General features: G+C 40.0%; 1 protein-coding gene across 1 annotated transcript; it reads right to left on the reverse strand.

The window, feature by feature from the left end:
- Positions 1–277: 277 nt before the first annotated feature.
- Positions 278–11,977, reverse strand: LOC127802028 (pre-mRNA cleavage factor Im 25 kDa subunit 2). Its single transcript, XM_052337657.1, has 7 exons — positions 11,763–11,977; positions 11,036–11,081; positions 10,228–10,321; positions 10,062–10,135; positions 3,824–3,910; positions 3,615–3,725; positions 278–840 (listed from the first exon to the last, which is right to left on the reverse strand). Exons 1-7 carry the CDS (start codon positions 11,879–11,881, stop codon positions 769–771), a joined length of 603 nt encoding a protein of 200 aa, XP_052193617.1. The 5' UTR covers positions 11,882–11,977; the 3' UTR covers positions 278–768.

The raw sequence follows: 11,977 nt of genomic DNA on the forward strand, positions 1-11,977 counted from the left end.
GGCTTGTGGGTTTGTTCCCTTGCTAGTCCCATTTGATTTCAATTGGAAAGCCATTTCTTTTTCTCAAAAACAGAGATCTACAAAAGTATAAATCTAACATAGCAGCAACTGCCCACAGGGTAGAGTCAGCATTCAAACAAAAATAATTTCAAATTTGTGGTTCTAAAAACAGTAACAAAGAAAACGAAATCAGAGTGCTTCAGGAGAATCATTTGCATCTTTCATACCAAAGCACAAATCAAATTCAAAAGAAGTAACAGTCATACAAATAACAGAGTTCATCATGCCCTTCTGCTACTGCTTCCTTCACAATCAGAAGACACGAGTACAAATCAAACAACAAAATTCAAATCCCTTCTGAATATTTTCTTCACACCTGACAAACAAACTTAGCATTGGCAAATAAACCAACTAGTAATTTCAACCAAAATACATACATACCGCATATTCATGGTCACTTGAAAATAAATTACAGCTTTGTTTACCAATTGGGCCTTTAATTCTCTAACCTTGAACTAAACTGTCAGTTGACCACATCAGGGAACCTAACCGACACCCATACACGCACGATTCAAATTCCAAACTGCAGAACTGACTAACAAGTATTGATTACCGTGACCTTGGTCCAGCAGGCAGAATACTACTACTCTTCTGAGACCAGATAATGGATGCCGGAACAAAATATGTAGCCTAAGTTGCATTAGCTTGGTTAATATGTCAATCTGCTGACCAGGAACTCCGTTAGCAAACACCTGCAAGCTTCATACTTCATGGGTAGATCATGTTGAAATGAAACCTGGAAAGCTGCTGTGGAATTGTTGATATAACCGGCCCATATCTCTGTAGCCAAGCAAGCAACCATGTTTCAGCCTTCACTAACATTCATCTAAAATCTATAGGAATGAGATTCATTTATCGCGCAAAATTTTAGAATGGAAAATAGGGCAAAATACACCAAAACCATCTCATAGGTCATGAAAGTCACAGACACCTTGGGATTCTTATAGTTAAATTAGAGCAACACCTATATACTTCAGTAATCACACACTGAGTCACCAATAACATTACCGACAATATTTAATATTATTAGATATCTTAGATCACTTATCCAAAAAAAAGGATAGATTATCAAGGATACTACTCATAGTATTAAGGCATGATGATAAGAAAATGAGAGGCAAGGCATGGCTGAACAATGAATCATTAGCCGCTAGGAGTGGCGCATGAGGACTCCAGCCAAGCTGTTGGAGTGAGCTGAGAGTGAAAACAGAGAGAGCTAGGCGCGTTAAGCATGACTTCATAACTGTTTGTTAGCATGCAGCCCATTTAGTTAGTTGGGTTCACCATGGAGAGAATTGTAATAAAAGGAGAGGTGGATGGATATAAGAGAAACTAAGAAATATCTCTGTAAACTTTGGTCTCTTCTCTTCCAATTTCCTTCTCTTCTCAAATTCTTAGGGGTGATCACTTTCCTGTAGTGAGCTATCACATGATGGTTAAAATGAAAAAGTGTTTTTGCTGTTTGATGTGATAGTAAGATTTATGTAATGGAAAGATTCCATCGAAGCAAAATGAAAATTTTTATAAAATGGCTATAAGACTAACTTTGTTGCATGGCACATAATGTTGGGCAGTCAAGCACCAACATGTGCAAAATATAAACATAATGAAGATGGGGATGTTACAATGGATGTACGGGTATTAAAAAAAATGAAATGAGGTTATTTGGGATAAGGTCAGAGACTGGGAATGGCTTTTATTGAAGATAAGATGCATTTGACACTAAAATAGTTTGATCATGTGAGACAGAGAAAAATAAAGCCTCATGTGAAAAGAGTTGATGCAATTGAACAAGTCTCAAGTAAAATAGGTAAAAGAAGATCAAGAAAAACTTGGTGTGAGACTCTTAGATATGATATGGGTTATAAGCGCTTTACAGAAAATATGACCATAGATAGAAATAATTGGCCTGACCCTACCTAGTGAAATTAAGGCTTCATTGTGGCACTGCTTTTGGCAGTTCAAGTATGTGCAGGTATTAGACTGGACAATGGATGCAACTGGAGCTGAAACTGAGAAAATGCAGCCATCATGCCAACTGCATTATGGTTCATCACAAACACTCATTGCCTCTAACAATTTAACAAAAAAAACCTAACCCTAGCTCCCTTGCCATGTATTTTCATGCTGACTGCATTATAGTTCATCACAAATAAACTCCCAAAGGCAATCAATAACAAGTGCTTGGCAACATTAATGGGGACAAGAAGCTCTATAGCCCAACCTCCTCTCCCCCTCCATTTTTTTATGCTCTTTGTTCATACACATGATATAATAAAAAACAAAAAGATTCTCTTTTGCTTTTATGTTAACTCATAGAGTCAAGCTGTTGACACTTGACACACCATAACCATTATGGTGTGTCAAGTGTCAACAGCTTGACTCTATGAGTTGGCTAGACATTTTCATGGGTTAGAAGAGATGATAACAATAACCAAGCAACATAAAATGCAGGTGGCTTATGCTTCCTTTACAAAGTAGGTCGGAAATGTGGGCATAGGGAATATTTGGTGAAAACAACACCTTACGGTAGAGTTTTCTGCATAACCTACCCTACTATTGTGGTTCTACGCTTTAATTTTAGGTTGGAGGCTCAGTGTGGTTCATTGCTGCTTACACACAAAGCTTCTCCTCTCTGAAAGTTAGGTAAGACCACTTACAATTGGTTGGGGGGCAAAGATGGGGCTGCACATGACAGTAGTTTGCATGAGAGCATAGATTGCTTCTTCTTCTTTTCTTTTCTTTTTTGTAAATAAATATAACCTTAATCCCCCTTCCTCTGATAAGCTATTTTTGCACTACAATAAATTTCAGTCCTCCACTATGCTCGTCCTGTCCCCTCAAGAGGGAGTACTAAACTTTCTCAACATGCTGGTTTATCTACTCCTTAAGGCCTCTCTTCATTGCTCCATTTGGAGAGCAAATCAATGGCTCCTTCACTCTTGACTACCGTGGCTCCAGTAAATTGAAACCTTTTGCTTCGACTATCACTCACTTTTATTATTTCCCATAGATAATTAAAAATATAATATAAAATAATAATTCCACTTATGCACCTTGAAGAGGATAATGGCACCATGAAATTTAGGGTATGGTGTTAGTTTTAACTGAATTACAAACTTAGGATCATGTTCACTTGGCAACTTAGTGAGCTAAGATTGGGATGCCAAATAAAATATGGAGTAAGAAAAGTGATGCTGAATATGTTAACCAGAATTATTGATGAGGTAACGTCTATTTCATAAATCTAACAAATGTCTCTGTAATTTTCAAAGCATGAGGACTCGGTGTAATTTGCCCCGTAAAATTTAATAAGGAAGCCAAAGCAATAACCACGTCTTTATTTTTACAGCATGCACGATTTGAAGTATGGAACAACCTAAAACATTCGAAAGTTGTCTTTCCATAGTAGGTTCACAAGCAAGTTCCTATAGATCACATTTCAAAGGCATATCTTACTTCAGCACAGTCTATATTTCCAATAAGGTAAATAATTCTAGCTCCACAGAAAAAATGGTAATAGAAGAAAAATTGAATGTTAAATGGTGAGATACCTGAACATTATCGTAGAGCTCAAAAAGGGGAACAGCCAGCAGTTTCAAATTTTTGGGTACTGCAAAGTACTCTCTCTCAGACAGGTGAACAAGGAAAAGCTTTTTACACTCCTGCATTGCGAAGTGTCTTATCAGTTCAGTATATTGAGAAGGGGGGCCGGGGCAGGGGATCAACATGCCACCAAGGACTTTAAAGAAATATTCACTACCTTAGGCTTTGTGATGTGTGGAGGACAATAGGGGTACATTATAGTTTCAAAGTTTGGCCTCCACCAGATGGCCACACACTCACCAATCTGCAACAAGATGAGACAATGAAAACACAAATGAATTCTGCACAATAATCTGTCCCCGCATGTTCCTTGTCAATATAAAGCAAGCAGGGAATATTTTTACTTGAAGAAGGGAAAAGGTTAAAATTTAGTAATCACTAAAGCAAGCATTGAACAGTCCTGGATACCTTTTTCTTAGGGATTAACATTTTAATTTTATCATCTTCCAATTAAGAGCAACAATCCTACCTGATCAGACCAACCTGCATTCAATGTTTGCTTTCTCTCCTCTCTCCCCTTTTTATCCTTTCCCTATCAATTTTTATTTGCCAATTTGCATTTTCACAGCTGGGGGATGCTTTAAACAATTCCAGATACCTAATTTCTCATGAATTAACTTTTTAATCTTATAAAGTCCCTGATTAAGAGAAGAGATAGCCAATCAGACCGATTGAGCATTTGTTATTTATTTTTTATGCACTGGAAGTAAACTAGGAGGTAATTTCTATCCCTACTCATTTAATAATAAGACACATCACACTAAAATGGGGATGGAAGATGATAACAGCCAACTAACAGCCATTAGTACCATATGCTTGATTACTAAAAGTAACAAAAGAAAAACCTGCTGTCAGCTCCCAGAGGATCTGACTAATTCTCCACCAATTCGGCGAGAAGGATCGAGTGAGAGGGAGAAGATTAGAGAGGTTTAGAGGGAGTTAGAAGAATAGAAAACAGAGGGAGAAAGAGGAGAGAGAGAGAGAGAGAGAGAGAAATTCAAAAGAATATCATGATTTCTCATATATTCCTTCCTCCAGTGTGGACAGCTCATATATGTAGCTGATGCACCCACCCATGTGCGGGTAACCGCCTCCATATTCTGGAATTTACAAGTAATTAAAGCTATTTCTCTAGGTACAAATTCCTACAGCTGTAACTAACGAGGTACAACTCCTCAATGCTGTAACTTCTTGAGTACAACTACTCATCACCTATAGCCTATTCCAAATAAAGTACCAACCTACAAAGCCAGTACATGACAATTACCCGCCCCTTCAAAATTTTTCTTGTCCTTAATAAATGCAAAGAAGGTTAGCAACTTGAGGGAATTACTTGAGTAGATCTAGGAGATATTCCCAGGTGTTATTGTCTGGATGAAGGTTGGACCATTGTATGAGGACTTGAGTGATAGGGGCCCCTTGTTTGTAGATGACTCTCCTGTCCACTATGGCTGCTGGTTCCATAATATTGCTATCTGTGTTTGGGAGAGTAAGCAAGGAAGAACTTACTGATTGTGTTCCCATTGGTTTCTTAAGGAGAGAGACATGAAATACCAGATGAATGTGGGAGTCTTTGGGTAGTTGCAGTCGATAGGCTACATTTCCAATCCTGGCAGTAATTGAAAATGGACCGTAGAATTTTGGATTCAACTTTGAACAAGGCCTCTACAGTAGTGCCTTTGCGTGGCCTGGTTTGAGCTTTAAGTACACTGCATCCCCAACCTAGAACTCTCTTTCACTTCTCTTCTTATCTGTGAATTGTTTCATACGATTTTTGGAAGTAGCCAACTCAGTTTTCAATAGTTTTAGGGCCTGCTGCCTCTGTTGCAGTAAGTGTCTAGGGCTACCATCGTAGATGAATTGCTTAGAGCCAGTAACAGGGGTGGCTTGTAACGATAAAGAGCCTCAAATGGAGACATCTTTATGGAGCTATAGTGGTTGGAGTTGAACCACCACTGAGCGCCAAGGCAAGCCATCTGTGCCAAGTCTTAGGTTGCAGGAAACAGGTGCAATGCAGGTAGGTCTCCAAGCATTGGTTTACTCTCTCCATTTGGCCATCAGATTCTAGATGGTAAGAGGTGGACACGTGTAGTTTGACCCCCAACTTCATCAATTCCTTTCATAACAAGCCTGCAAAAATTGTCTCAGTCAGACACTATTGCTTTAGGAGTACCATGGAACTTCACTACCTGGTCTAACAGCTTGGCTACTTCTTGAGTAGTGTATGGATGGGTTAGACCTAGGAAATGGGCATATTTTATGAATCTGTCTACCACAACCATTATGCAATCCCTCCCCCCCAACTTGGGAAGTCCTTCAATAAAATCCATGGAGATGCTTTCCTAGGGCTGACCTGGAAGATCCAAAGGCTGTAATAGACCCGGAGTGGCTACTGTTTCAGACTTGCACCTTTTACAAACATCATAGCTCAACACAAACCCCATCACATACTTCTTTAGTCCCAGCCAATGGAAAAGTTGTTTGACCTTATGGTAGGTATTCACTATACTCGAATGGCCTCCTCTGGGAGACTCATGTAATGCCTCCAGTATTCTCCTCTTTAGATTATCATCAACCCCTATTGCCAATCTCCCTTGATATCTAATTAAGGCATTTGTAAGGGAATACCCTGGCTTACCCAAGGGATTCACCACTAGCTGCTCCAGTAATTCCTTAGTGTTCTCATCAGCCTCATAGCTAGAGGTCACATCTTGATACTAGTCCAGAACCATAGATGTGATTGCAGAAAAGCTACCCTCCTCATGGCACCTTGATAGTGCATCGACAACCATATTCTCCCTTCCTTTTTTATATTGTATAACATAATCTAGACCCCTCAGCTTTATCATTCCCTTCCTTTGCAACTGAGTATGTAACTTTTGCCATAACAAAAATTTCACTCTCATGATATGTTCTGATCACAAATTTGCTTTCAAATAATGTCTCTATTTGTCTACTACAATCAGCACTGCTAATAGCTCATTCTCATAAATACTTAGACCAAGATGTTGCGGTGCTAGAGCTTGATTGAGAAATGCCAAGAGCCTGCCCTCCTGCACCAAAACAGCCCCAATCCCTTGAGCACTAGCATCCGTTTCCAAAATGAAGGGTTTACTGAAATCCGGTAACCCCAAAGTTGGCACTTCACTCATGGCCTTCTTGAGTTTATCAAATGCTTCTTCGGCCTTAAAATCCCATTTGAACCCTTTTTCAACAACTCAGTAAAGGGACGACTAATTATCCCATAGTCCTTTACAAACCTATGGTAGTAGCCTGTTAACCCCAAGAACCCCCAAGGCCCTTAACATTGGTGGGCCTAGGCCAAGCCACCATAGCTGCCACCTTACTTGGGTCAATGCTTACCCTTGCATTTGAGATGACTTGCCCTAAATACTCCACCTACCTCTGTGCAAAGGCACACTTTGACTCCTTAACACACAATTTGTTGAATCTAAGGACCTCAAAAGTTGTTTTTAGATGGTCTAGGTGCTTGGCAAAAGAGGTACTATAGATTAGGATGTCATCAAAAAATACAAGGATGAATTTGCGTAAATAAGATTCAAAATTTGGTTCATCAATGCTTGAAAGGTGGTTGGGGCATTGGTGAGTTCAAAGGGCATTACAGTGAACTCATAGTGCCCTTGGTGAGTTTTGAAAGCTGTCTTAGGTATGTCTTTAGGCCTCATTTGTATTTGGTGATAGCCTACCCGAAGGTCTAACTTGGTGAAAACGAAAGCATGTTTGTTTAAGTTCATCAACTAAATCTTCCACAATGGGTATGGGAAACTTGTCTTTGATGGTTATGGTATTTAGTTGACGATAGTCAACAAAAAACCGCCATTGGCCATCCTTCTTTTTGACAAGTAACACGGGAGAGGCAAAAGGGCTATGGTTGGGTTAGATGATGGCTCTTTGTAGCATGTCTTTGATTAATCCTTCAATTTTTGTTTTCTGTCTAGGTGGGTAACGGTAGGATCTCACATTAACTGGTTCCACATTAGGCTTAAGGTAGATGGATGATCATAGGGTCTTTTGGGTGGTAAGGATTTTGGTTCAACAAAGAGGTCCCTAAATTCAAATAACAACATGTTAAGTAAGTCAATTTCATGTACCTTCCATTGGTCTTGTGAGTGGCTACTCACTGTCACCTTTAGTTCCCTTTCTTGCTCTTGATTTTCCCTTGATTGCTCTATGGCATGAATGGAAAACAGTTGGGCCACTAGGGAGAGTTTGTTTTTGAACAACTTTAGCAACTTCCTTCCCGAAATCATTTTGCAAACCCTTGACTCAGGGCTACATGTGAGGGTCTTTCTACGTCCATCTTTCTGAAAAGTTACCTCCATTTTATTGAAATCAAAACCGATAGGGCTTACCCCCTTCATCCAGTCCACCCCAAGCACAATATCACACCCTCCCAATTTCAATAATCTCAAATTAGCCACAAATTCTTCCCCATTCATCTCCCAACAAAATCCCATGCAAGCTGACTAACTAAGGACCTTGTTACCCTTTGCAACAGTTACTGAGAAGGGATGAGTGTTAGTGACCTCACAATTGAGCTTTCTAGCCATGACCTCATCCAAAAAACTATGGGCACTACCACTGTTAATAAGCACCATCAATTGACAATTTGTACCCTTCCTTCCACCTTGATAATCTTATTGTTTGCTAACCCCCTGAGGGCATGTAGGGAAATCTCTCCCTTATCCTCTCCTTCGACCTCCAAGGGTTCTCCTCCTTCCGCCTCTTCATCCTCTTCTCCTTCCAACAAGAGTAATTGCCTCTTACATCTATGTGCCAGGAAATACTTATCCCCACAATGGTAGCACAATCCAGCTTGTCGTCTCTACTCCACCAACTTTCCTCCTTGTGCTAGCACAGGGTTAACTGCTGGTAAGGCTAGTATCCCCTTGTTACCTTGCCCTGCCTCCTTACCCACTGCTCTGTTCCCTACTTGCCAAACATTAGAGCTTACCCCTCTCATTTATACCCTCTGCTTCTTCATCAAGGCCTCTATTGTTAGTTCTTGCAACCAGGCATTTTCAGCTGCTTGTTTGATCGTTCGGGGTTACATCATCTTCATCATTGGCCTCACTTCATCACTTAGGCCACTAATTAAACTTGATACGAAATATTCTTCAGTTAAGTGGGGGTTATGAATCATCATCAGTGACCTTAGCTCTTCAAACTTGAGTAGGTAGATTTGTACTATTCCTTCTTGTTTGAGTTTATTGAATTCTTTGATCACATCCATCATTCTCCTATCCCCAAATCTTTCACACAAATCATCTGCAAACTTACTCCATGGACAACCCTCCTTCACCCTGATCCACCATTGGAACCAAGCATCTCCCATGTCATTGAGGTAAGCAGAAGCTAATGTAATCTTCTATTGTTCGGGCACATGGTACATGGTGAACATTTGTTTACAACGTCTCACCCACAACCTTGGGTTCTTCTCCCCATCGAATAGTGGTATCTCTAACTTCGGTGCCAGAAAACTTGGCTGATTGCGATTAGCCTGAGTTCCTGGCCTCCTTTCTAAACTGTTCTCCCCCCATAATCTCCGGTTCTATCTCAAATTCCAATGATCCTATTGGTCAGTGTCCTATTCCCATTCCCATTCTGGGAAGGATTGGTTTTGACCGCTCCCTAGGAGGAAATTCAACAGAAAGCCTTATCGGTTGTTGACCAGAGAACATCCTCATAAATTGTTGCATTTGTTCCACCATCTGATTGCACATCTATTCTTGTAACAGATTGCTCTATTCCCGATTCTCCTCTTGCCATCTTTACATTACTCTATTGATCCTAGTCTCCACCACTGTTTCGATCGAGGATTCCAAAGTTCCCATCTGCATTTGCATATCAACCATCGTCGTCGTGACTTGCTACAGCTGAGACTCCATCTGCTTCATCCTTGTCCCATCGGCCATGGCGACGAACTTCACATAAATGAACACCACCCAAGAGCGTTGCTCTAATACTAGATTGTTAGCTCCTAGAGGATCTAACTAATTCTCCACCAATCTGGTGAGGAGGATCGAGTGAGAGGGAGAAGATTAGAGAGGTTTAGAGGGAGTTAGAAGAATAGAAAACATAGGGAGAAAGAGAAGAGAGAGAGAGAAATTCAAAATAATATCATGATTTTTCATATATTCCTTCATTAGGCGTGGACAACTCATATATATAGCTGATCCACCCATCCATGTGCGGGTAACCACCTCCATGTTCTGAAATTTACAAGTAATTAAGCTATTTCTCTAGGTACAAATTCCTATAACTGTAACTAACTAGGTACAACTCCTCAATGCTGTAACTTCCTGAGTACAACTACTCATCACCTATAGCCTATTCCAAATAAAGTACCACTCTACATGGCTGGTACATGACACCTGCCAGTTCGGTTGCAATGAAGGAGAATTAGCACCCAGTTTGCTTGACAATTTCCTTTTCAAACCTTCAATTTCTGCAAAGAGAAAAACACAACATCACAACATGTGTGAAAGAGAGAGAGTGCATGCACACATGAGAAAGATATGATTGAGCATACTATCTTACCATTTTCTCCAGGCTTCAGACGCCCACCAGGGAGCTTGCAAAAGGTGTTTCCAATTTGTAGAAGTAGAATGTGAGGATGGTTATGCTCTTGCACCTACACAAACCATGAATTAGGAATAACAACAACAGTCACAAGCCTTAATGCCACTAGGTAGGGAGGAACTCAAAATAAAATAAAAAAGAAAAATTGCATTCAGCACTGTCAATATATATTCAATTACTGCTATATAATAGCTACAGGCAATACACATTTAATATGTTGCAATACTTGGTTAGAGAATTGATGGTTGGAGGGGGAAAGGCAAGTTAACAAGTAACCACCCAGTCGCGCCCTAGCAACGGGGGTGGATACTAATAGCCACCAAGAGAGAGAGAGAGAGAGAGAGTTTTTCCAAAGTGTTAAACATTATGTACTATTACATGTGTTATCTAGATCTCTATATTTAGGAGTACGCTCTATTGTCTCTAGTACCATATGATTTATCCTGATATATATATATATATATTTAGGAGTACGCTCTATTGTCTGTAGTACCATATGATTTATCTAGATATATATATATATATATATATTTAGGAGTACACTCTATTGTCTCTAGTACCATATGATCACTAATCAACTAAAAATAAAGTCCATTGCATATCAACATGATGCCCTTTTGACCAGAAGTTATTGTATATTGAAAGGCATCATGAACTAGCTTGACCCTAAAATTAACATAAAGGTTTGACAGATATATATTTGATTCTCACGTATATGTAAAACAGGAGGTTCCATTAACGTTAAGGTTTGCAAACAGTAACTTACTAGTAGGATTGCTTCAACGCTTGTCCTCATGCCTTCTTTCATATAACTGTACGTTGACCAGCAATTTTGTTAGTTTGCTCGCTGTAATGCTATAACAATATAGACAACTCAAGCCACCGAAACCATTTTGCAGTGGCAACCGATGGAGCATCTATTTGCTTTGCAAGTACCCCACAAATTAGTAATCAGTTGGTTCAATATCCAGTTGAACAGATTTCAAATCAATTTTCCTACCATAATTCCATAATTTTGTACGCGTAAATGAACCAATTCAAAGTGCGCAAATCACATTTTCCATTCAAATGGACTAGTGAACACATTGGAGTGATATCAGTTTGTGGTAGCGTGCAAAATGTGGTATTTCCACCTCATCGGACGGGAATTAGGTTTCCAAGTATGTTACAGTTTCCTCCAACGGTAAATAATACCGCGGTTTGTTCCTTTCTGGCAGGAGATCACCTGTCGAATTCTCATATGCAAAAACCCTAAACCTAGTCCAATATTAGGAAGAAGACCTGCTGTGCTTCCTTTCAGATCCAGACAAAAATAAATAAACAAATGATTTCGTTTCTGCTGGCGTTTAGTTCCTACGAAATGGAGGAACCCCTAAGCCCAAAAACATTAGAGCTTCTCACCATACGGATTCCTTCATTTTCATATATTTTATCAGCAACCAAACAGAGAGGTTGAAGGTACTGTATCTAGAAAGGGAAAATCGAAAGCATACTTGACTTTCATACGAGCGAGGCGATCGGCGACAGAAGTGTCCTTCTCCATCTTCGGCTCCTTCGTACCGAAGGTGTAGCTCGAGAGGGGGTAAGTGTTCACCACCGGCGATGTCACCATTTGCTCCTTCCTCTTGTCTCTCTCTCTGGATTCAAAGCTACGACCGAACAACAGTTCGGAAAGAGTCGTCTTCCCAGGGGAGAGGGCCTCCTCGGA

Source organism: Diospyros lotus, chromosome 5, assembly GCF_014633365.1.
Source record: "Diospyros lotus cultivar Yz01 chromosome 5, ASM1463336v1, whole genome shotgun sequence".
NCBI lineage: Eukaryota > Viridiplantae > Streptophyta > Magnoliopsida > Ericales > Ebenaceae > Diospyros > Diospyros lotus.